At 50.3% G+C, this 25,698-nt stretch overlaps 2 protein-coding genes across 2 annotated transcripts; one reads left to right on the top strand and one right to left on the bottom strand.

The window, feature by feature from the left end:
- The first annotated feature begins 1,367 nt into the window (after nt 1-1,367).
- On the top strand, nt 1,368-10,632 carry LOC135809833 (uncharacterized). Its single transcript, XM_065323265.1, has 2 exons — nt 1,368-1,895; nt 4,805-10,632. The coding sequence occupies exons 1-2, from the start codon at nt 1,677-1,679 to the stop codon at nt 9,578-9,580; spliced, it is 4,995 nt and encodes a 1,664-aa protein (XP_065179337.1). The 5' UTR covers nt 1,368-1,676; the 3' UTR covers nt 9,581-10,632.
- Nucleotides 10,633-11,745: 1,113 nt separating this feature from the next.
- LOC135809834 (synaptogyrin-2-like) lies at nt 11,746-19,184 on the bottom strand. The gene is made up of 4 exons (XM_065323266.1): nt 18,820-19,184; nt 15,769-16,053; nt 14,074-14,184; nt 11,746-12,907 (listed from the first exon to the last, which is right to left on the bottom strand). The coding sequence occupies exons 1-4, from the start codon at nt 18,868-18,870 to the stop codon at nt 12,845-12,847; spliced, it is 510 nt and encodes a 169-aa protein (XP_065179338.1). The 5' UTR covers nt 18,871-19,184; the 3' UTR covers nt 11,746-12,844.
- Nucleotides 19,185-25,698: the final 6,514 nt, after the last annotated feature.

The following is a 25,698-nucleotide window of genomic DNA, read 5'->3' as shown; positions in this document are numbered from 1 at the left end:
GCCTGCCCCATCGACTTGGAATGTCCTGACTTCCTGCTCGCCGCTGGCCAGATCGCGCTCGAACCAGTTGACCCCAGTTGACCCTAGTCCCTAGCCGAGTTTCTGTCGCTTGTAGACTCTAGCGTGTACGGTTGCGCTAGATTTGCAACAGATGGGGTCCGCGAGTCGTAAAATACCGGTATTTTAGGAATCCATTGTCAGTTTGAGACATTTTTCAGCTGGGTCAGACTGGACCCGGTGTTTTCTGTTCAGCCAGGTCGTGCAGTTCTCCAGCCGGGCGCGTGACCCGGCTGACCCGGCTCTCCAGCAGGCCCTGGAGTGCTGTCGCAGCTTTGCCATACCCTCCAGTGCAGGACAAGACAACTGGTGAGAAGGAGGCGTGCTCGACGTTGGTGATCCGTTCCTCGTAGCGGCGACGCTTCTGCTGCTCACTGTGTCGCTTGTACACAGCGGGCAAGGCAAACTAGGCGTTGGTGGGGGCGTGGGGGTTGAAAACCCGGACATCAAAGTACGAACGCTCGTACCGACCTCCCCAGACTCCACTGGCACCGATGTCCAGGCGGGCGTTGTCTTCAGTTGAAGCCGACCGTAGCGTCATCCTCTCACCTGTCAGCAGCTCTAGCAGCGGTTCCACCACAACTTCGTGCGCAACTTCCTTCATGATGGATGCTGTGAGGTCGCGTACCTCGCTGTGGCGGAGGCTAGGGTAACCGCCGGCTGAGCAGGAGAGAGCATGGGCCACGGTGAATGATTTACCACAGCTGCAAGCAGAGGGCAACCGCTTCAGAGGCCAGCCATATCGCAATGAAACCGCATCGTGAAATGTGCTCTTGGATAGCATGAAGCCAAACATCTTAGTGGTTTGCATCATCAGTGTCAGCCACGACGAGGCACCCTTCTCCGCCGCCAGCTCCCTGGACCGCTTTAAGATGCTCTCTTCCACAGCGACTAGGGTCTCCTTCTCCTTTACGGAGTAGATCCTACGCACCTTCGCCTTCTCTGCCTTCATGGTGTGGTGAACATCACCTACAACTCACCTACGTGTTTTGCACGATGATCCGCTCCACCAATGGCTGCGTGATGGTCCGGAGTCATCAAACTGGCTGGCGAGGTCGCACGTACGGGTTGATTACAACCAGGGAGTCGTAAAATACCGGTATTTTACGACTCCCTGATTACAACAAACAGACTTGTCTCTTTTTTTGCGAAAAATCCCCGATATCGTGGATTTTCGAGAGAACTAGTGCGCCGCGCCGGCGCCGCGCGCGCGCATCGACGCGTCGTTTCACGTCACTCATTTTCACGGCACAAAAAGGGGAAAAAATTCAAAAACAAATCCAGGAATAACACACAATGCATGATGTATTTCAAAAGTCGAAACTGCAATTTAATTATGGAAGAGCTGACACGAATTCTCGAAGTAAGCTTATCATTTCTTGAACCCCGCGGCCCGGTCGGCACATTCATTCTTCAGCGTTCAAACATGTGTTTGAGGAGAACAAGACGATCTCACTAGCTAGCTAGCCCTGGCCTGGACAACAGAGAACTCCAACTATCTCCCATCAATTTATTTTTCATGATTTTTTTAATAGTTGAAGTCCCTGCCCTGTACTGACTTTGTGCACGATCGGGCCTTGGCTGCGGTATTGGATCTCTTAGCGAGTGTTCTGCTGGCAATGGCGACGGGCTCGTATGTTGCCCTACGCCTGAACTGCAAGCTTGGCAAGTTGTCCTCACCGGCCTGGTCAGGACGAGGCGTACTTGTACGGCGATTTTCTGAGGAGGTCAATTCACGTGACGCGAGTCTCCCTCCTGATAGTAAACCAGCAGGTGACGTGACAGAGGAGAAGCCAGCTGAACAATGGCCGACCTTGAATACACCAACTCCTGACCAGGTAAGGCGTGATCCACCGTTTCATTTCCGTCGTTTTTAAGTGCGCGAGCGTGTGCACGTGCGTGTATTTGTGTGCGCACCCGCGCGCGCGCGCGCGCGCGTGTGTGTTGGTGATGGTATGTGCGTGTGCGAGTGTGTGTGCGTGTGTGTGCGTCACATGTGTATGTATGTCAGGCCCGCGGGAACCGTTGCGGTCGGTCAGGCTATTACCGAACCAACTTTTGCCCGCCAACACTTGTTTCCTACTTTTGAGGGCACGTGTACCCGCCTTATCATACACAACGGATGAGAGGCCGTCGTGCTACCGGATCAATCATAAACTGCTTCCGCCGGTCCTGCACATGCATTTGTACGACAGTAGAACCTGTCAAGGCGACCGCTCGGACAAGGAGACCACCTGTCCTAAAAGGCCACTGAAACCAAGACCAAGGGATGCTATTTCCAGTCAAAGGACCCTGGATAAGGAGACCACCTGGTAACAGAGACCACGTTTTGAAGGTCCCTTGAGCGGTCGTCTAAGAGAGGTTTCAGTGTACAGTAAAACCTGTCAAGGCGACCACTCGGATAAGGCGACCACCTGCCCTAGCAGACCACTGCAACCAGGACCAAGGGATGCTATTACCGTCAAATGTCAAATGACCCTGGATAAGGAGACCACGTTTAGAAGGTCTTTTGAACGGTCGTCTTTTTTATTTATTTTTTATTTACTATGTTCACACACCCAACTCGTAAACGTTTTAATGAAAGACAATGGTACTGAGTCGAGGACAAACGTGACAACTACTGAGAAGGGGCTTAGACAAGTTTCACTGTAGTTGCTTCTATAGACATCGTATTTCCCAATTATAGAGGTTATACGAATGAGATCGTAATCCGACATCATCATTATTCATTTTTCTCATGCCGTAAAGTCTTGTATAAAAGCCGCACTTGAATAGAAACCGCAATTTTGGGCCCATCAAGTCACACATAAGCCTGGTTTTATTGTTGACATACATCGAAATACCTGTCTTGTATAGAAACCTGTCTCGTGTAGAAGCCTGCAAAATTTCACTAAGAAAGTCATGGAAGCCGCGGCTTTTATACAAGACTTTACGGTATCTTTCTCATACATATTCATATCGCAGATTTCTCGTTTTTGGTAGGAATTGGAGAATCCTCTCTCCGGTGAGAAGGCAGTATTGCCTGTGCCCTGAGCGAATTGAAATAAAAGAATACAACGTATCATGTGGGTGAGTCTGCGGAACAGCTTGTTGGTGCGTGTACCGTAATGTCGCGTATAAAAGCCGTGCTTATTCCTGTAGAAGCCGATGCGAGTGCTAGGCTTCTATTCAATTCAGGCTTCTATTCGAGTCAGGCCTCTATTCAAACCACGTACCTCTATGTATGTCAATACTAAAGACGGGCTTATATGCTGACAATGTGTCTTGAAAATCAGGCTTCTATTCTAAAACAGGCTTCTATACGAGACGGGCTTTCACGCATGGATGCAGTTAAAGGGATTTTCGGTCTTTGACCACTTTGTGGTGGGTCTGATCTACCCACCTCCCACCGCTTCAGTCTAGAAGCTGTATCCATGGTATCTGTGCCTTGATCCATAGAGGGTGGTGGCGTTCCTACGGATACGGAAAACTCGGCTTCCAGCCGAGTCTCACGCGGACCGTGAATTTTTTTCATTTTTTTTCATCCAAGATACTACATATGTGTACAGCTTATGGCCCTTCGGTAAGCAGCTCCAGCCGGTGGTTTCCATGGTTTCGCTTCAGCTACTGTAAGACCAGTAGTGTCAACGAACATTTAATTCTAACGAGTTAACAAATTTGAAAGAATCGTTAACGTTTGAAGTCGTTATGTGCAAAGCGATATGTACATGTACAGTCATTTGTCGGTTTTGAGACAAATCGTTAGAATTTCACCTCGCCAACCCACGAAATCCGGAGGTCGTTAACTTTATTAGACGTTAAAATATCCAGTCTGACAGTAGTTCATCTCTGCGCCGTGCGCGGCTTAGCCAAAGCATCTCCACTGGCGATGTCATCTCCACTGGCGATGTCATCGCCTAACCTGTGTTAGTGGTACCCTCATTGTCCGGGGGGGGGGGGGGGGGGAGGTGGGGGGAGGTGATCAGCTCCGTAAGCGCAGGCAACTACAAAGTTCTGTTGCCAGAGGTGTCTTGTGTTACAGTCGGTCCTTTTCAAAACTATAGACGCGCAGGGTTTTTGAAATATTTCAAATTTGGCTGGAACTTTTTGAGAATAGTTTACGGAATATTGCTCAGGACCGCTCCACAATTACTCTCATATAGTTTCTAAACGATTGGATAACAGACGCCCAATTTGGAAAAAATTATGCACAAAGTGATCACAGATTTTATGTGGTATAGATGCTGGCATAACGGTTTTTGCCTAGGTACGCGTCTATAGTTTTGAAATGGACGGTAGTGTTACCTTGCCGTGCTCGTCGTCGTCAGCACGGGCAAGCACGTCATCAATGTCCCCCTGACGGCCTCGCGTGGGTGTTGGCCATTCTGTCAATGTTTTCTCCGGCTTACTCATGATACGAGCAGTCGGACAGACTTTGAACCCCCCCCCCCCCCCTTACAAAACGTCGTTTCTAGAATGTAGTTATTAATTTGTCGATCTCCTCTCTCTCTCTCTCTCTCTCTCTCTCTCTCTCTCTCTCTCTCTCTCTCTCTCTCTCTCTCTCTCTCTCTCTCTCTCTCTCTCTCTCTCTCTCTCTCTCTCTCTCTCTCTCTCTCTCTCTCTCTCTCTCTCTCTCTCTCTCTCTCTCTCTCTCTCTCTCTCTCTCTCTCTCTCTCTCTCTCTCTCTCTCTCTCTCTCTCTCTCTCTCTCTCTCTCTCTCTCTCTCTCTCTCTCTCTCTCTCTCTCTCTCTCTCTCTCTTTCCTGCAGGGTACTGCGGTCCCATATCAACCTGGTAATCGGGACAACTTTGCCGCTTCACCTCGTCGCCGCGGATTGCCGGCTCAACGTGTCAAGGCGCAACAACAACAGCATCAACAACAACAGCGGCAGCAACAACAACGACAGCAGCAGCAGCAGCAGCAACAACAAAATGTGCAGCAGTCGGGTCGTCAACAGCGGTCACAAGGACGATCACGCGAGGAGCAGCAGCAGTGGCAGAAGGCAGCCCAGTTACATCAGGATCTGTCCCGGTATCAGCTGCATCCACCCGCGCCAGCCAACGTTTCTCGTCCGGCCGATACCAGCTCTGCTGCTGCTGCACTGCGTGGCAACCACATTCAGCCGAGAAGCAACACAGGCAATTACACAACTCCCTCGTCCAACATGGCTGCTGGACGCCAGCCCGTTGCCGGCGGTCGTTTCGCGGCGCTGCGTTCGCGGCGCCCTAACCATGGCGTATTGCCTAGCAAAACGGCAGTTTCTGGTGTGCTGCCGGGCCAATACGCAAACTTTGCGTCGCCTCGAGCGCACGTTGTTCAGGAGCTGGAGTCGAAGAAGGAAAGCACACCACAGGACGGCGCTGTCGCTATCGCAACCGGTTCTGAGCAGTCGCTACGCGCTGCCGACTTGTTCCTCAACATCGACAGTCTCGGTTTGGCCAGCTCGCGTGATGTGCACCGCGCCGACTCTACGGGCAGCGATACTGCAAAGTCGGAGGTGTCGTCGTCGTCGGCGGCGGCGGTGGCAGTGGTGTCTGATGGTGAGCTGTGCACTGACTGGCCAGCAGAGTACACCCAGTTACTGTACCCCCTGGAGGAGAAGGACGCCTCCTCGGCCGCTGGCGGCGGTGGTGATGCAACTGCTGGCCAGGTAGACGCGGATGCCGCGCTGTCGCGCCTGACCAAGGGCGCGGGCCTGCCGAAGCTGCTGAGCACGCTGCGTGCACTGCCCGTGCCTCTGGTCCCGGCCGTGCACACCGTTCTCAGCGCCATCCAGGAGAAGATTACAATGACCGTCAGCCACCTGGAGTCGGCGAACGCCATCCCTTCGCCTGGCGTCAACCCTCGGTCACACGCTAGCAGCAGTAGCAGCAGCGGCGGCCGTTCGACAGCCTCTCTCTCTGCGTCGTCGACAAGCGGCGACGGTGGTGGTGGTGGTCTCCAGCTGGACAGCTTGATGGCGGGCCTGCTGTGCGAGGAGTCCACTTCCGACGGCGGTGGCCATCGTCAGGTCAACACGCTTGCAGGTGGTGATGGCGGACTACTCACGGATGTGAAGGATGGTACTGTTGACGACGCAGCAACAGCAGCTCTGCAGCAGCAGCACCTCGACCAGGTGATGTCTGGTGGTGATGGTAACGCCGCGTCATCATTATCCTCCACACTCTACACCGTCGACGACGCCCTGCACACCGCAGAGTGTCTCTATGGCAACAACGGCGGCACCGCGGAGGCCGTGGCTCGTCTCCATGGCGACCATCCACTGCATGTCGTCATGGCGCGCTGGCTGATCTGGACGTGCAGGCAGCACGGCGACCGAGAGAACACCGGCAACCACACCACCACCACCACACGTGGCAGCGGCGCCGGCGAGGAGGGGGAGAGTAGCTCTCCGCACGTCCGCAGCCTGTTCCTCCTGGCGCGTCTCCTTCGCTCCACACCACTTCCAGCGGACGTTGTGCGCCTGTCGCTTGCCGAAATCAAGGAGCGCATAGACGTATGCATGTGCGACAGTTCACTACAGCGAGAACTCTTTCTGGCTCTCTCGTCGCTCGCCGGAGATGAGCCGATGGCCCGGGAGCTGATCGAAGAGATCGACTCTAAGCTAGCACACAGCGTTTCCCAGCGCACCAAGTCCACCGCGGCATGGAGTGGCACGGGAATGGTCGACCTGTTCCAAACGGCGGAGCATGGCCAGCCCAGCGCCGCCCCATCAGCACCAATGCCCCCCGCCGACACGGCACCCCGACGTCGCGCGGCTAGAACTGCAGCGCCCGAGCGTGATCAGCCCGACGCCTGGGAGAGTCTCGCCGGTGCCATCTCGCTGCCACCCTCGGCGGACAGCAGCGCGATAGCGAAGAATAAGAAGCAACTCAAGAATCGAAGGGCTAGAGCTAAAGCGCCCGCGCGTCACCAGTCGGATGCCTGGGAGAGTCTCGCTGGCGCCATACCACCACCCTCGGGCGGCAGTAGCACAAGAAAGAATGCGGAGAAGAATCACCGCAGGCCGGATCGTCAGTGGTCGTCGCCTGGCCCGCAACCCCACAACTATAACACTGGCCATCAGCTGATGCAGCCGCCGTCTGCTCCTATTCGCCGCTATTACACCGTCACTTCCCTCGCCGCCAGCAGCACGGCACGCATCAGCGTCGGCAGCACTGCGCTACGCTCTCGTTCACCGGCCAGTGGCAATCACACGTCGGCCCTCCGCATTCCACAGCAGCAGCGCACCCTATCGTCCACTTGCTTCGCTTCCCAATCGGCAGCTGCGGCGGTGGCATCTACTCCAGAACTGCTGCCGCCTTTGGATCAGCACAGCACTCCGGCGTCCTCTGCCGATTCTTCCTCGGCATCGGCAACATGGATGCTGCTCTCGATAGCTGAGCTTGCCGCCTGGCCCTCGCCTGCCAACTGCAGTCAACTGCTGAACTTCTTCAGCGATGGTGCTGCTAGTGGTGGCCATGCTGCTAGTGAGCATGCTGGTAGTGTTGATGCTGCTGGTAGTGCTGCTGATGCTGCTGCTAGTGACTACGGGCATCATCGTGCGCTTTTCGCAACCGCCCGCCGCAAGCTAGAAGACGCTGGCGTGCCAATGCTGGATCAGCTGCACACGCTGAGTGCCATGTGCCAGCACGGTCATCTTCATCGCTCCACTGCCGACATGTGCGACTTCATCACCTCGCTGAACAACGACGTTAAGCTCAGCGTCGCCGACAGTGTTGACTTCCTGCGCGGAGTGCTGACCGGTCGACGGGCAAAGGGCAAGCAGGCCGTCGTGTCGGCCTTGTTCTCTCGCCACGCGGCGGACCCCTCGGCGCAGCTCTCTCTGCTCTGCGCGCTGACGACAGCATCGCGGCACGGCGATGACATCGTGTGCTCTGACACGATCATGTCGTCCGCGCTATCGCCGTCCGCCGTCGGCAACTTGCTGCAGCAGGTTAGCATTGTGCTGCGCTGTGCCCGTGGTGCTGGTAGCGGTGGCAGCGGCGGAAACATACGCGTCGCCGAGCGCATTCTGGCCGTGCTGCGGCTGAGACGCGGTTACCACAGCAGCGCGAAGGCGTGCCACGCCAACGACCTGGAGCGCGTCTTTGCCACGATTGTGTCGTGTCAGCGTCGTCATGGGTGCTTACACCTGCCCGCCAGCCTGCTCACCGACTTCCTGGCGCTGTTTGGTGCCGACCGCGCCAGCAGGTTTGGCGGCAACCTGCACCTCATGTCCAGCGCCGTGGTCCTGACCCGTGCCATTGGCGAGCGGCTGAGCGAGCTGACGGCGTCTCCGCACCACCTCGCCCAGGTGGTCGGCTTTGCCGAGATTGCCGTGCACTTCGCCGAGGACGTGGACGAGGTGGTGCGTCGTGTGCTCGCCCCGCTGCTCCTGCCGTTGGCCGACGTGCCGTTGACGCTGCGCCAGGCGGAGCCTCTCGCCGCTCTGCTTTGCGAAGCCTCACTACCGCCGCTCGTCAGCGCGTGCGAACGCGTGGTGGCGGGAAACGGCTTGGTCAGCATCTCACCCATGCACAATGACGACGACGACGACAGCTTTGAGCACCGCCGAGACGAGGCCGACACGGCGTGCACGCAGCTGTTCGAGTGGCTGTCGGTGCACCTGGCCTCGGCGGACCCGTCCAGCTTGACGCTGTCGCACGCTCTCCACATCACGTGGGCGTTTGCGGTCGTCGCACGCATGCCACCACCCGATGTTTATCGCCGGCGTTTCGACGCTATCACGCTGGCCCCCTCCGCGGAACATCGCAAGAAGATGGACACACGACTGCGCCTGATGTTTGGGCAGGTCTGCAGCACAGCCGTCAGCAATCCTGCTCTGGGTTTGAGCGTCCCGGAGCACGTTGGCCGTGCGGTTGCCGACTTGTACGAGGAGACGGTGTGCGCCTCACTGTCCCGCCCCTACGCCAGTGAGTTGAGCCAGCACGTGAAGTACGAGGAGACATCGCTGGTCGCGCGCGTCCCGGCGCTTGGCACTTCGTCGTCGTCGAGTGCTGCTGGTGCTGCTTGTGGGACTGCTGGTGGTGTGCGTGTGCTGGCTCTCGACACCACGCTGTGGAATACGCTGCTTTCGAGGCCCACATCTCTGGCTCACCACGTCGTTCACTCGCTGACTGCTGCAGACGAGCAGGTGGCCGATCAGATCGCGAGCGCAGCTATGACGGTTTCGGGTAGCGACACGACGACAACGGTGTGCGATGATAGAGGAACTATGACGTCATCGGGTAGCGACGCGACGATGACGGTGAGCGATGTTAGAGGAACTATGACGTCATCGGGTAGCAACGCGACGACAACGGTGTGCGACGATAGAGGAACTATGATGTCAGCGAGTAGTGACGTGTCAACAATGGCATCCGATGATGACGCAGTACCAATATCATCAAATGATGACACAGCAACGACTGCGTCGTTGAAAGATGACGCACCAATTACACCACCGCCGTCGTCGTCTCCTTTGCCTTTGGTTCTTGTTAGCCTGGCCAATGCGGGCCCGAAGGAGACACTGCAGACCATCTTGGCTGCATGCCGTGCCTGATCAACTAGGACTATTGAACTGCTGGACTACTTGTATCAGCTCTGTTTGGCTACATTGTGTGTGCGCGCGCGTGTATGTGTGTGTGTGTGTGTGTGTGTGTGTGTGTGTGTGTGTGTGTGTGTGTGTGTGTGTGTGTGTGTGTGTGTGTGTGCGTGTATGTGTGTGTGTATGTATGTGTGTGTGTGTGTGTGTATGTGTGTGTGTGTGTGTGTGTGTATGTGTGTGTGTATGTGTGTGTGTGTGTGTGTATGTGTGTGTGTGTGTGTGTGTGTGTGTGTGTGTGTGTGTGTGTGTATGTGTGTGTGTGGCCAGCTTGGACTAGGCGTGCTAACTTAGCTCTGTTTGGCTGCACTGCGTGTGTGGCCGACCAGGACTAGGCGTGTTAGCTGACTTAACTCAGCTCCGTCATCGTGAAGCAAGTGCGCTTCGTACGGTAAATCTGCCGTGCGTTGCTGCACGTGAAGACAGGAACGTGCACGGGCCGCACCGGCGTCTTGGCCATGTGCCTATGCCGGATCATGTAGACTGTACGTGCGCGCGCGTGTGTGTGTGTGTGTGTGTGCGCGTGTGTGTGGGTGTGCGTGTGTGTGTGTGTGTGTGTGTGTGTGTGTGTGTGCGCGCGTGTGTGTGGGTGTGCGTGTGTGTGTGCGTGTGTGTGTGTGTGCGTGTGTGGGTGTGTGTGCGCGCGCGCGCGCGCGCGTGCATTTGGACGACATCCCGTGTTGATGTGTGTTAACTTTGTTTTGCTTCTGCTGGGAGCTCAAAGCGATGGCATGCCCTGCACGATCGTCAGTTTGCATTTACCCTCTAGTAAACACACCTGTGTTTAAAAACTTTATTTCCACAACTGACTTTTGTTGATACATTCCTGATGATTGTTGGCGGGCAGTATTTCTAAAACGTTTTAAATTGCCAATGCGTCTGGCGTAAAATCTTGCAGAGAATCGCAATATGACCAGGGAGTTGCAAAATTCAGTGATTTTACCACACTTCATTATGACATCAGCACTTCCACAACATGACAAAGAGTCGTAATAATTATATCCACTAGACCACAGGGTGCCCATGCTGTGTGGTGTAGACTAGGCTGAATAGTGGCGGTCAATTCTTCAGCCTTGCAAGCTGTTGAATGGTGCAATCCCAGCACAAGTTGCTATAGCTTCTGCAGCAGCATCGGTATCATTATAATCGACGCCGGCGATGGGCGTCGAAAGGTCAAAAGGTATTGTAAATATTAGGGGTGATCCGGGTAACCCGGGTACCCGTCTGTTTAGCTGCTGATCCGTTAGCAAACGAGTACCCGTTAGTCGTGTACGACGGTATGGTACGTTATAATTAGCTGGCTTGTACAGTCGTACAGTTCGATGTACAGTTTGAATGTGTTGTTGCTAGTTTGATCCTGCTACATATGACAATTTGGACTGTTTTGCATGTAGCGCAGTAAGTGGGCGTGCTGCGGTTGTCGCGATGTAGTGCATTTGCTGTGAATTGCATGACATCGCATGTCCTCCTGGCACGAAATGCGAAAGGCTATTGTATAGCAACTGTTACTATTGGCTGCTAAAGGGTACCCGATAGCCCGCCCGTTAAGCCACATACCCGTTTGTAACCTCAAAGGGTAACCGTTTCACCCCTAGTAAATATTCTGCCTCTCTTCCCATTCGCATGGTCAACTTCCAGGAAGCTGCATTCAAGCATAGTGTTACAGCATTTACAGCAAAGGAAATTCCCCGTCCGGAATGGACAGCAAGTCACAGTGACTACATCATTATTACTGCCGGGTGCTGAAAAACTGTGGGGGGGGGGGGGGGGTCAGCCTCCTAGCCTAGACCGTTCTTATATTCATGTATTACAGTCAATGCACAGTTGAGACAGCGTGCATGCAGTGGTGTGCTATGCTTGGGGACATTCTAGCCTTGACGTTCTTCGGCGTTCCGTTCTGCGGCGCCCGACAGCACTGTACATGTACTGTGGCCACTCGTACCCACACCGCAGATCTGTAGGAGGTGAATTCAAGCAAAGAGGACACCCACACCTCCAGAACAAGGCAGCAAAATAAGCTGGTCCTCACCCTCACCTCCAGAACAAGGCACCAAAATAAGCTGATCCTCACCCTCACCTCGCACATTCTGTTTCGAAGACGTACATGAGAGTCCAATAGGATATTGATCCTCACCGACAGAGCTCTTGTCGGCGCAGACACATTCGAGGAGGAACGGTCCAATCTGTAATGCTAAAATAATAATAATAAATGTCTTCATGTACATGTGGTAGACTTTGGCCAGCTGACCATTGAAGCTGCAGCGATGGACGTGAAAAGAAGGGGCAAACATGTGAATGGTGTGTGTGTGTGTGTTTGAAAATATTTACCGTATAACAATTATAAAATTACGTGCGTATGTGTGTGTGTGTGTGTGTGTGTGTGGTTGTGTACGTACGTGAATGCGTTTGCTTAGGCATACAGTACTCGTGCGCGATTCTAGTGCCTCTGGAGGGGGGGGGGGGTGGCGGGTGGGGGGGGGGGGGGGGGGGGGCACACTATTGTTTCAAAGTCCATCACAAGTGGGGTACTAGTTGCCAGGGCACTGTTTTTTGGGGTACTAGTTGCCAGGGCACTGTTTTTTGGGGTACTAGTTGCCAGGGCACTGTTTTTTGGGGTACTAGTTGCCAGGGCACTGTTTTTTGGGGTACTAGTTGCCAGGGCACTGTTTTTTGTTGCAATGCTGGGTCATGCGGCCTAAAAACAAAGAGAGGGAATAAAGAACAGATTCTAAACTATCAGTGCCCGTTGGCCTAAAAGCGAAGTAAAGTCCGCACGAGTACCGAACTGGTGAGATAGACGTGAAGCACGACTGCACAGAGACTCCAACAAGAACTGCGGTCTTCAGCATGAAACCGCCGCCAGTGCTAAGGCCAGGGGGTGGAACGTGTAGAGATATTGACCGAGACGAGGTCTATATGGGAAACTGGATCACAAGAATTAGTGCAGGGAGATATACAAGAGGGACAAATACCGTATTGTATATAGAGAGATACCGTATTGTATTACATGTACGCCCTAAAACATGGAGAAGAACACCATCAGAATAACACCACCATTGAACATGCTCTTGACTACAAGCACGAGCACCATTCAAGAGAGGGCGCTATTCTTCACTGGCTCTCCGAGACTGGGCGCTTCTATCCAAGACGGGGTCCTAATCGCCGGGCTACAATTATCTTTTAGAATGTACACGATCATGAGTGTTGTCGTGGCGACGCTTCTCATGAGACGGACATGGACCCTTGCTTTCTCTGGTCCAGACTGCACAGGACGACCACTACGATCTGTGCGGCGAAAACAAACGAGCATTGCCATGCATGGGCGCACGCATACACATACACACACACACGAGGACACACGCACACGCAAGCACAGCGAAGCATTTGAGATTAACATTAATATATAAATACTAGTAGAAAGGAAAAGGACATATGGAAACGAGTTAAGAGTAACTCTCCATCACTGTAACTAGATACTATATACAGTCAGAAAGTGCAACAACTAGGCACTCGTTGTTGCACTTTCTGACTGTATATAGTATCTATTTACAGTGGTGGAGAGTTACTCTTAACTCGTTTCCATATGTCCTTTTCCTTTCTACTTTTATTATTGGCTCAATACCCGAGTTTCAAATATAAATAATAATAATTATAATGACTGCTACGTGTTGCACACCGCGAAGAGGATAGGGAGAACAGGTCCTGGGAACGAATGGTCAGTGGGTAGGAGACAGCAAAGAAATAATGAATACAGTTGAACATCGAGTATCCGACCACCTCTGGGCAGCGAGCACTGGGAAGGTGTTCGGGTAATGAAAATGTTCCGGATAAGGAACATCTCACCACAGGCCGATGCCTCGAACGTGCAGCAGTGTCTGTTGATGACCAGCATCGTCGATAGTCAAGGGTGATGGTGGTGGTGGTGGTGGGGGGAAGCTGAGCCATGCATTGAAGAACAATGTTGTCAATTTCAAACTGTGACGGGGTTGCCAGAATTTCAGGGATGAGGGGGGGGGGGGGGGGGAGCGGAATGGCCCGCTGCATTCCGTACCCAGGTAACCCTGGTCCAGTAGTTGCAACATGGGTCGTGCAGTGTCAGCTAATAGAAGAGGTTGGCGGCGGCATGAGTAAGATCGAAAGCCGATACTTAGCAGGCTTCTCCAGTCAGTCAGAAAAAGCAGTGCCACCACTATGCGTGTCACCATTCCCAGGGGGTAAGTCGTTGTACAACGCCACACAGAGCAACAAGGTACACGGCTAGTTGGTCATGAGTTTCATGCTCACCAGGAAACAGTGAGTTTAACCAGACTAGCTTTGTGCCCCATTGTTCTGTGTAGCATTGACACGTTCTGCCTCTGCGGTATCCGGCACCACTTCCAGCACACTGGCAGTGCACCCCCTGGCAGCTATGCTAAACACGTAGTAAATCTCTCCTTCCTGATATCCCTTACCCAAGACGCCATTCCAATGAAGCAGAAAGCAATGGCGCTCTGTCCCGACACGGCACCGTCGTTGAGCTCGCGAACAACCCGCTCCTGTCGAGGGCTGTTGGCCGCCCATTCCTGCAAACATGTGAGGGGGGAGAGATGGCGTTACAGAGAGAGAGAGAGAGAGAGAGAGAGAGAGAGAAAGAGAGAGAGAGAGAGAGAGAGAGAGAGAGAGAAAGAGAGAGAGAGAGAGAAAGAAAGAAAGAAAGGGAGAGAGAGAGGGAGAGAGAGAGAGAGAGAGAGAGAGAGAGAGGGAGAGAGAGATAGAGAAAGAATGAGCGAAAGAACGAGAGAAAGAGGGGAGAGACATATTGATGATGACAGAGAGGGAAAGAAAAGGAGAGACAAACATCAATGGAGAGAGAAAAATACCCCCCTCCGGGCTAGTAACCAAGTGAGTGCACGTGCACATTTGGTGTTCTTTTGCTAATGTACGTGTCCATATCATTTTCACTGGTGATTTCAGGATCAAAATCGCAGTTCTTGCTGCCGTTCCTATTGAGTCGTGATAGTTTACAACAAACGTTTAGGCTCTGTTTTTCGTCGTATTCCTTGTTCTTAGGCCACCCTTTCTTTTTTCGTTGTTTAACGTCCGCGCCCGCGTACCTTTTTGCCTCCGACCGGAAAAAAAAACAAGAAAGTAGTAGTACCAATAATATGCGAAGTTGTAAATACATGATTGTGTAGTTCTTCTTTCACAGTGTGCCGATCATGACCTTAAACTTACAGTATAATCTTGCCTCCCGGGCATGCCTTTGTCTTGTGTTCTTTTTCTTTTTTTGTTGGCTTTTAAATATCGTACGGTGTGTGACCTAGTAAAAAACCAGATGATGGTAATGAATTCATGACATGCTATCTCCATGCTATGTACCTGTTTTGTTGGATTCATCAGGCATGTGCTCCAATGTACCATCAAAGAGTGTTGTTCTATGCCTGCAAGTTCCGTTAGACCCAGAAATATTGTATATATCACATGCTTTACTGGTCAAAATGTTTGATTGGGGTTTCCAGTTTTTGGAATGGGCTTTTGTTTTTTTTCCGCCCTCCCGCGTACCTTTTCGCGAAAAAAAGGACGTTAAACAATGAATTAACAAAGGGTGGCCTTATGCTGGATGACGTAAACGTACCAGCATTGAAAAAATAGTGCCCTCCCTTGAATTATGCCCCATCTGTGATGGACATTGAAAAAATAGTGCCCCAGAGGCACTTATCGCGCGGTTACGGTGCTTCCAAGTAAACTGATAATTAAATTTTTAAGTTTTATTCCAAGCAATACATGGCTGGGGTAGCCAATGACCACGTGGCGTGGCGATTGCAGGGTTGTTGTAGCCAACCATGGCTGATTGGCTGCCAACCCATGAAGCTCTGGGTTACAACAACTAAACTCTTTTTCTTTGGGTCCCGTACTCTGGCCATTACAGGCACTGAGTACTCTGGCCATTACAGGCACTGAGTACTCCAGCAGGTTAAGTCACAATTCCTCTGTACTTCCAAATCACTAGAGTGAAACACACGAGCACACCTCCTCCCTACTCCAACTCCAAACACAAACACACAGACACAGACACAGACACAAACACACAGACACACACCATGTACCACACACGCACACATAAACTCACCAAACACACACACATACACACAGGAGCACAGACTCACCGCCTCAAGAACTCCGAAGCAAACCAGCGACGCAAACGCCATGAACGCCGCAACGATAATAGACACCAGATTGAACGTCTTGATGCGCTCCTCCTCGATCTCTAGCAAGATGAGAAAGTCGGCGAACGCTAACAAAACACCAAAGACCAGACCTAGAGCTCCGACCGCTTCAGCGTATCGACACGCTGCGTCCACCTGGTTGTAGATGCACACTTGCGTGTCGAAGAAATTGTCCGTCACGCGTCCGTTCGCGGCGATGATGCCCATTAGGATTGTGCCAGAGAGCTGCACAAAACGTATACAGAACATACCGCAGGTTTACGGCCAACACAACACCGGTGGAAGGTTAACTCTGAACTGATGTCTACGATCAGAGCGGCACAATTAGGTTTGTTGTCACCTCTCGTGCTCTGAACCGATGTCTGCTATCAGAGCAGTACAGAGATTTTGTTGCCACCTCTCGTGCTCATGAGCTGCGGCAGACAGCACACAGGATATCGAGGCGGAGTGGCCTTTGCACTAAGGCATTTTCTGGAGTATAGGCCACACTGGAGTATAAGCGACACGCAGATTGTTTTGCCACGAAACACAGACATCGGCCATGTTTATCACCGTGAATTTGACCATCGTAGTATACGCCGCACCGACTTTTTCGAACATGTGTATACTAGTACCCCCCCTCCCCCCTCCCCCCCCTCCCCTCCCCCTCCCCCCCCACACAAACACAGTTCTACTACATGTACAGTCAACTGTGCGTATGACGACACTCGGCGGGAGCATCAGAAAAGTGTCCTTATTCGCGAAGTGTCCTTATACCCGAAGTCTCATTGTATTTATGTATTACAATTAGATGGGACTTTGCTCTGGGCATGGAAATTCTGTCGCTATTTGCGAATTGGCGTTATATCCGCCCACTCCTGCCATTCCATATGTCTCATCGCTGCCTTGATGCTTTGCGCCGTCAAATGGTGTGTGTTTTTTTGTAAAAAGAAAAAGTCGTTATTAGCAAAGTTGACTGTAGTTCCACAGGCTCCATTTCTATAGTGACATCATTCCGTACGCACTCGGATAACACGTCCAATGGACGTGCAACGTTCATGACACAGGGGTGAAGAGCGCATACAACCGTGTACTTTTTCGACGGACTCGGGTGAAATGTACCACCGTTATAGGATGCGATGTTTTGGTAGTGTTGCAAAATGGAAGCCTCTCCTCAAGCACTTTCATTTCTTGGATGAAGTCCATGTCTTAAGTGGGTATTATCAAACCAGATACATTGGGACCTGGCTAAGCCAATCACTCAAGGGACCTTGCAAATGTGGTCCCCCCCCAGCCCTGTACAGGTCAACTCCTTAGGGCGCGTTCAGACTATCGTGAATCCCGTCAAACCGTGAATGCCGATAAACCGTGAAGGACATTCACACTACCGATAACAAACTAACGTTTACCGTGAAGTTTTCAGCTCTCACCGCGGCACTGACAAGGGATTTTCCCTTTTTTCCCAGCGCGCATGCAGCAAACTAACGTTACCAGTACAGTCAGATCTCGCTTATCCGGTCCTCGTTTATCCGGATCCCTCGCCATCCGCAAGAAAAAAAGCTGGTTACATATTTACAGCAAACGTGATGCATCCAACATAAATGGTGTTCGGTTATCCGGTTCACTCGCCTATCCGGATATTTTTTTGGGAAACGGATGTGTGGCGGTTAAGCGAGGTCTGACTGTACGTAAGTTTTGCAGCTCTCACCGCGGCGCTGAGAAGGGATTTTCCCATTTTCCCCAGCCTGATCACTCTTTTTACTGCCGGAATGCAGTTACTGCCGCAGCAGCCGGGGCAGTAAAACCTTTTCGCCGGTAACGTGCCAGTAACGTCACGTGATCAAATCACCTTGGAAACTTTCCCATTCCGTCACTTTTTATCGGTAGTCTGAACGCGCCCTAACCCACCCTGGTTCTTTGGGCTGGAAATAGCATCCCGTAGTCCTGGTTGTCGTGTGCTAAATACGTGTGTGCTTGTGTGTGTGTGCGTGTGTGTGTGTGTGTGTATGTGCGTGTGTGTGTGTTTGCTGGACTCCTCCTGACTTTTCTTTCATTCTCCTGGGTGGTTACCAACAGCCAGTGCATGCCGGAGTATGTGGTGTGATGTGTGTGCGTGAAAGAAATGAAAAAATGAAAAAGACCAAAAAGTTGGGATTCACTGGCCAGAAAAAGCCACTTCATAACTGTGTGGTGTAGACCAGGCTGAATAGTGGCGGTCAATTCTTCAGCCTTGCAAGCTGTTGAATGGTGCAATCCCAGCACAAGCTGCTATGGCTTCTGCTGTAGCATCGCTATCATCGCCTCCGGCGATGGGCGTCCAATGGTCCAATGGTGTTTGCTGGGAGGGGGGAGGGGTGATATTAAATTTTGTGTGTGTGTGCTGGGAGGGGGAGGGGTGGTATTTTGTGTGTGTGTGTGTGTGTATGTGTGTGTGTGTGGGGGGGGGGGGGGGGTGTATGTGTGTGTGTGTGTGCGTGTGCGTGGGTGTTGGCTTGGGGGAGGGAGGGGGGGGGGGGGGTAGTATTTGACTCACCCACTCTACACATATCCACACTTTGAAGCATACACGTGTACACAGTATCACATGACTGCTCTGTAGATTTCATTTGTAGCTTTCCACAATTCAGTTATCAGTTTAGTGTGACGTTCTTCTAGCACCATACCTGTATACCCTAACGAACAGAGTTCCACTGCCAGGACTTTGTAACCTGACACATGGCGGTGTGGCAAGGGTGGAAGTGAGCATGGAGGAGTGTGTGTGTGTGTGTGTGTGTGTGTGTGCACATGTGTATGTGTGTGTGTGTGTGTGCACGTGTGTGTATGTGTGTGTGTGTGTGTGTGTGTGTGTGTGTGTGTGTGTGTGTTTGTGTGTGCACGCATTCGTTTGTGCCTGTGCACGGGACGGAGAGCCTCTAACAAAGCTAACCGATAAATCAAGTGTTGTCCACATGCGTGTGATTGAATGAAATAATTGCGGATCCCTCCGAGTAAAGCGACTAAAGCTCAACTCACCAAAGCGACGACACGGGCGATGATGATAGCGATTCTTCCTTTGGCTGCCATGATGGCCTCACGGCACAATCACAGCTCTCGTTAGCGTACAGTGGGATCGGCTGCGGACTACACACTCGCTTCTTGCACACGCACTAAATGTGCCCGCAATGAACACTTCTGTTCGCGACCGTATTAGCTACGTTGTCGTTGACGTGCCGAGAACTCAGCTACTACTACTAAGATTTCAATCGACGTCGTGTCGCTCACTCGTGCGAAGGACCAAGCGTTCATGAAGTCCCGTCGTCGACAGCGTCACATTGAGCACTAGGCGGTCCGGTGTCTGCTGACAACACCCAGCAAGGGAATACATAGATCTACGAATTATTTTGTTTTCTTTGCTTCACTGACTGTGCATGTGTCGGACTTATCGATATCGGGATCAGAAAATGATCTATGACTATGGCTTGCATTTGAAAAAACTCCCGGGACGTCGTTCGTAAGCAGGGACCGGGAGTCGTATACGACTCCGGCTCCCTGTTCGTAACTAACGTGGTGAGGTTTTGCATTCCGAAATTCGGCAAAAAGATTCGGCACGCGGGAGCGAGGTCGAAAATGCACACGAAGATTCGGCATGTTTGTTCGGAAAAAGCTCACTTTGCCGAAAATAATATTTTTCGGATGAATTTTCTTGTAGATCTAGATTTATTCAAAGAGGTTTCTTATCTCGGCATCGCTCCGCAGGCGTCTTGGGCGACATCAGCATCGCCAGCTACCTCTGATTGCTCCTCTCCACCGCCTGTCTACCATTGTCTACTCTCTATCGCCTGGAGTGTCCTCACCGTCATCTGTGTGGCTGAAAAGACTGGCGATACGCATCAAATTTGACTTGGCCATGGAGTTGGTTTTTCTGAGGCGACTGAGGAGGCAGGTTTGGCCCTCGACTCTTTGGGCGATCAAAGTTCGTTGGAATCAGCAAGAAAAGGAGCACGGGACAGGACGTTGCTGATTCTGGGGCTCACGAAATGAAAACACATCATTTTCGACTTGCAAAACAAACGTTGGTGCGAAATTCGACATTTTGATGTTCGACAAATGACCGAAGAACGCCGAACCGAAATTCGGAATGCAAAACCTCACTACCGAGTCTTTACAAGAGCGGTTTTGCGCGACGGACCGAGTCGCGACGGTTCCCCGCCCACTTCTACTGTATACACCAGGGAGTCGTCAAATACCCGCGGTATAATGACGACTCCCTGGTGTATACAGCCATGTACATGACGGTACTGTACTGTATCATGTAGCTACTATTCTAAGCTAGCTACCATGGCTACCGGTAGGTTAGTACATTGTAGGCTAGGTATGTGCATGTCTGGACGTCAAATTTCACACTAACGTCACAAAATATTAATATTGTGCACGGCCTCCTGTCTGATCCAAGACCCTAGCCGGTAGCCCTCTGTCCAGCACAGACTCAGTCTGTAGCTTTGGGCACTGAACTGAAGCCCGAAGATTGATGCGCCGAAGAGCGAACCGAATTTTACCAGGTAGAATCTACAGGTTTCCCGTCTGAACATTGTGCCTAGGTACCGGCCGATTATGCCGGCATGATTATTGGCATAATTTGGTGGTCCAACATTTGGAGCATAATTTGGCATCCTTTGGGAGGTAGGAGCATAACTACATGATTGTACCACGGTTCTAGTATGTAGGCTATACAATTGTGTACAATGCACCTGATCAGAGCTGGTGGCCTGCATGACAAATAGCCCTTTCCCAAAGGTGCTCTTTTAATTCGCACTTAGTGCTTTTCGCATCCCTCAAAATATGCTGAAAAATTGCTCTTTTTTCAGTGAAGCATAGCCATGATTAGGCTCCGGCGGATTATGCCCGCGAAATCATGGAATTATGCTTTCATGGATTCTCGCATTATGCTCGCAAAATCCTCATATTATGCTTTGGCACGCGGGGATACATATTCACTTTGTTGTGTTATGCCATAGTTATGGAGCCCCAAAGTTCGGGAAATTGTGCCCTTTTCGTACTTGCAAGTGGTCACAAGTACAACAAAATACATGAGTATCCCCATACCAAGGTATCCATGCATGCTAGAGATCAACCTGGAAAAGGTTACTTCTTCTATTCATCAGTTGACTGCTTTTGCTTTGAAAGATTTTTTCATTGGGAAATTAGTTTGAGTTACCTTTGAAAACTGTCATGTTCAGCTGTCTTCGTAATCGTCATACTCGTCCAACCGATGTCACCCTAACCCTGCGAATTCTCGTAATCGCTGCTCAGTGAAATCCAGTTGCGTCACTCAAGTTTGTGTCGTTCACTATTTTTTCCTGACCAATGTTCTCAAGTCTAGTGAGGGCTGTGCAGTGCCCGGGGCGTACTCAAGTTCATTGAGCATTGCTATGCTAATATTGCACATGTACAGTCAACTACTTCGCTAATAACGACTGCGGATATAACGACCGTTCGCGAATAGCGACAGAAATTCCCTGCCCAGAGCAAAGTCCCATCTAACTGGAATACATATAATGTGACTTCGGGTATAAGGACACTTCGCGAATAAGGACACTTTCCTGATGCCCCGCCGAGTGTCGTTATACGCACAGTTGACTGTAGGTATAACCAAGATATGTACTCTTGCCGGTATAACCAAGAGTACATAAACAAGAGTGTGCAACTCGCGGATGGGTTGGCCCACGGCGGAATTTTTTGTTGACGTAATCTTTTCGACGACGCACGCGCTGCGAGCCTTTTGGAGAGGTTTCCCTCGTGCACTTGGCCGGGCTTTACACTACAAGGTCGGTGCCCAGCACGTGCTCTCACACTGCTCTGCGGCAAAGTCCGCGTTTCTCTGAAAAAAGGTGACGTCAACAAAAAATTCCGCCGTGGGCGGGGGTATCTGCAGATTGTGCAGGAGAGATCCGGAGTTGCACACTCTTGTTTATCTACTCTTGGTATAACCCATAGCCAGGAGTGGTCGCAAACAAAATCATGAATGAGGGACCTACATGTACATTGTACGTTGTATATCTACATGTACAATGTAGTTCTATGTTGAGTGATGGGAGCAGGAGCATGCGTGCAGTGCAGGCCCATCGGAACTGGTTCAGTTCGTCAGGAAATGGCCGGGCCAACAAAATTTGTTTGGCCTGCAACGTGTGTTTGCTGCTGATGAGGTCATATGTACATGCATACCCTCCATATCATAAAAAAATGTACGAAAACCTGGGGTATGGCTGGACCAATCAACTGTTCCGGCGGTCCTGCACTACAGTGTACATGTATTCCCCAGCCTAAAATCAGGTTTTCTTTGCCCGGGAGTCACAGAAGAGCTATTTGACTTATCTCTTATCCGGGCGGTCGAGGACAGGGCACTGCCCATAACTTTGAAATGTCCATAAATCCGCATCTTGTGGATGTATGTTTCAATGAGGTCGGGTCAGAGATGTGCACAAGTTTTCGTACAACACTCTTCCGGAATCACCATTGTACTAAAGAACAAAATGAGAACAAAGAAAATAATATAGCAATCAGGGTAGGGTGACACGATACAATGACAGCACTGGAATATCGAGGTGCGATTTCTCACAAAAGTGTGCAGAAAACAAGGGTATACAAGTAAGAACTAAGCGTGACAAGTGTGTATCAGCAACAAAAACAAAAAAGTGAGAACGAATGATAATAATAACAATAATAAACAAGAAGGTGACAAAACACATTTAGGCACAAGTGGCAACAACGTTGCCACACTACACAAAAGAACATTATTTGAACAATTTTAGGGTAATAACACTATCTTTCTGGACACACAAATTCGGCTTATGGATGCGCTGACAAACAGCTTCCAAAACTTGTAACTGCAAAAGATAACCATGACGAGCACGGCACAAAACAGAAAAAACAGGAATTAGAATAAGTACGACAACAGTCAGTACTAGAAACCAAATGATTGTATACTGAAGACTTGTTATTACGAGACGGACGCACACAATCTCGACTCACGCGCACACCCTCACACTCACTCTCACCCTCACTCAGCTCACCTTCTCCCTCACTGTCCGAATCAGAACCTGCTCCGTCATCTCCTATCGTTCCACATGTCGCTTCAGCTCGTCCTACTTATTGCCATATTAAAATTATTGTCTCCTCGTCGAATTTTTAAGTAGTAATATAGCTATGAATAAGATGAAGGCCGCAGACATCACGCAACTACGTTACTTGTTTGACATGTATTACTGTGTATTTTATAACAAAAATAATATTGAAAACCCAGAATCGATTTTCTCGTTCCTATCATCAGTGGGAAAAAACGGAACTAAGGATACAACCAAAGAAACTGAAGTTAAGTACTGTAAATAGAAAGGTGTTAGAAATAACATCAAGATACAAGTGCAATAAAACCACTAGAGGAAACGCAAAAAAGGTAACAAGATTACATAACCAAAGGCGAGAAGGCACTGAACGAAGTGTCAACCTACGAATACAACTTCAGTGCAACAACGTGCTCTTTCTGCTTACACAAAACAGGCTAATGAATACGTATGCAAACTGCCTCAAGGACGTTCAACTGCTGGACATAACGCGCACGACACAGTACAGAAAAATGTGAGTCATCATACACACCAAGACAGTCAGGACGAGATAACAAGTGTAGATACACAGCTGACTTCTTGCGATCAACACATTCATCCGCCTCATCTCGCCAAACAAGTAACGTAGTTGCGTGATGTCTGCGGCCTTCATCTTATTCATAGCTATATTAAAATTATTATCTCCACGTAGGTTATTTATTAATAGTAGTAATATTTCCACTATAACTCACCTACAAGGGGCCCGGTAGACCGAGGTGCCCGTAACTTCGAGGTTTGGAGAAGAGAGTTCCAAGTACATACATGTACATGTACATGTACACTTGTTATTATCTCAGCTCTTCGCTCCTCATTCATCCCACCACATCACAATGCATGTCATGTACATGTACATGTACATGTACATGTACATGTACATGTACATGTACATGTACATGTACATGTACATGTACATGTACATGTACATGTACATGTATGTACATGTACATGTACATACATGTACATGTACATGAATGTTACCCTACAACCAGTGTCATGGTAACTGGTGATGTCCGCCCCTACACCCGTACACCGTGATAGGTACATGTACATGTAGAGTGTATGACTGTCATGTTAGATGCAGACATCACCAGTAACTGTTGTCATGACCGGGGAAGTGGGCCAGACATACTCTCAGGATTCTACCATTCCAGGTTCTTTATGGAAATATACCAGGAGTCCAGACACCCATTCCTCACCCTTACCACACAAGAAGACCAAAGCTTCACTCTAGGACTAAGTTCCAAGCTCAAACAAAAGAGAGGCAACAACAACAACAACCCGCGATCGACGCAAAGCATCGAGCTACGTGTACATGTACAATATACAACAGATAGTAGCGTGCAAGGAGCGAAGCGAGCGAGCAGCCAGCCGGCAAAGCACGAATGGTGAGAGATTTCACAACGCTTTTCATAGACGAGACACATCGACGCCACGGCAAACACTTGATAAAGATACATGTGCATGTAGGCGCAGACGGAATACAATACAGAATGAAATAATGATAATTATTGTGGCAACACACGGACACGACACTGTTATTTCTAGACCCCCTTCGGAAAGAGCATCTAATAGTCAATCAATCATGGTTTTCATGCATGACATAGTGATGGACTAGTTGACTACAAAACAAATTGTTTCACACGACGTACGTTTCGCCGTATGGTTCGTGACGGCTCATCAGGCATGAGGAGTACTGTAGGAGTTTGGCTTGCGGCTTGTACAACTCATGGTTTTGTTCCGGACTGTTCCATACATGTACTTTGAAATGCCTTCCAAGCAATATGCCTGATGAGTAATGTTGCTGATTAAATAAATTGCATACTATACATGTAGATATCTCACCTTCTAGAATACCTCGCTTAGTCATTATGTTATTGCAAATCAAGCAATAGAAGTAAACAGTGAGGAAAACTACATATACATGTACATTGTACATGTACATGTATATGTATATGTATATGTATATGCCCAATGCTGTAGACAGCAAGCTGTTTCGGCCATAAAGGCCTCATCAGTACAGCTACGAGCTAAATAGGCCGAGCTATATGTATATGTATATGTATATGCTACTAGTATACTATTATTGCTACATGTACATAGTGAGCAGAGATTTACAGCATACATGATGCATTCAACGTTACATAACCGGTGTTCGGTTATCCGGTTCCCTCGCCTATCCGGATATTTTTGTGGAAAACATACATGTACATGTACATGTATAGTCATGTACATGTATGTTTGTGAGGTCTGACTGTAGCCACCTACTCTTTCTCTCTTTCCCTTTTTCTTTATCTCTCCTTGTGCATAAATTCTTCACTAAATTTATCACTCCTACATATAGTTTTATTACTACCCATGAGCTGCGGCAGACAGCACACAGGATATCGAGGCGGAGTGGCCTTTGCACTAAGGCATTTTCTGGAGTATAGGTCACACTGGAGTATAAGCGACACGCAGATTGTTTTGCCACGAAACACAGACATCGGCCATGTTTATCACCGTGAATTTGACCATCGTAGTATACGCCGCACCGACTTTTTCGAACATGTGTATACTAGTACCCCCCCCCCCCCCACACACACACAAACACAGTTCTACTACATATACAGTCAACTGTGCGTATGACGACACTCGGCGGGCAATCAGAAAAGTGTCCTTATGCGCGAAGTGTCCTTATACCCGAAATGGTGCCGGATTATAGAGGGACCACTGTATTCCAGTTAGATGGGACTTTGCTCTGGGCAGGGAATTTCTG

The sequence above is a fragment of the Sycon ciliatum genome, chromosome 2 (assembly GCF_964019385.1).
Source record: "Sycon ciliatum chromosome 2, ocSycCili1.1, whole genome shotgun sequence".
NCBI classification, from domain to species: Eukaryota; Metazoa; Porifera; class Calcarea; order Leucosolenida; family Sycettidae; genus Sycon; species Sycon ciliatum.
The sequence above is the reverse complement of the archived record's forward strand: the minus strand, read 5'-3'. Positions and strand labels throughout refer to the sequence as shown.

Coding starts and splice junctions, on each gene's coding strand:
- LOC135809833 (XM_065323265.1), top strand. CDS start 1,677: ATGGCGACGGGCTCGTATGTTGCCCTACGCCTGAACTGCAAGCTTGGC. Junction 1,896..4,804: donor ATACACCAACTCCTGACCAG/GTAAGGCGTGAT, acceptor TCTTTCCTGCAG/GGTACTGCGGTCCCATATCA.
- LOC135809834 (XM_065323266.1), bottom strand. CDS start 18,870: ATGGCAGCCAAAGGAAGAATCGCTATCATCATCGCCCGTGTCGTCGCT. Junction 16,054..18,819: donor TCGCCCGTGTCGTCGCTTTG/GTGAGTTGAGCT, acceptor CGTTTTGTGCAG/CTCTCTGGCACAATCCTAAT. Junction 14,185..15,768: donor GCTTCGGAGTTCTTGAGGCG/GTGAGTCTGTGC, acceptor ACATGTTTGCAG/GAATGGGCGGCCAACAGCCC.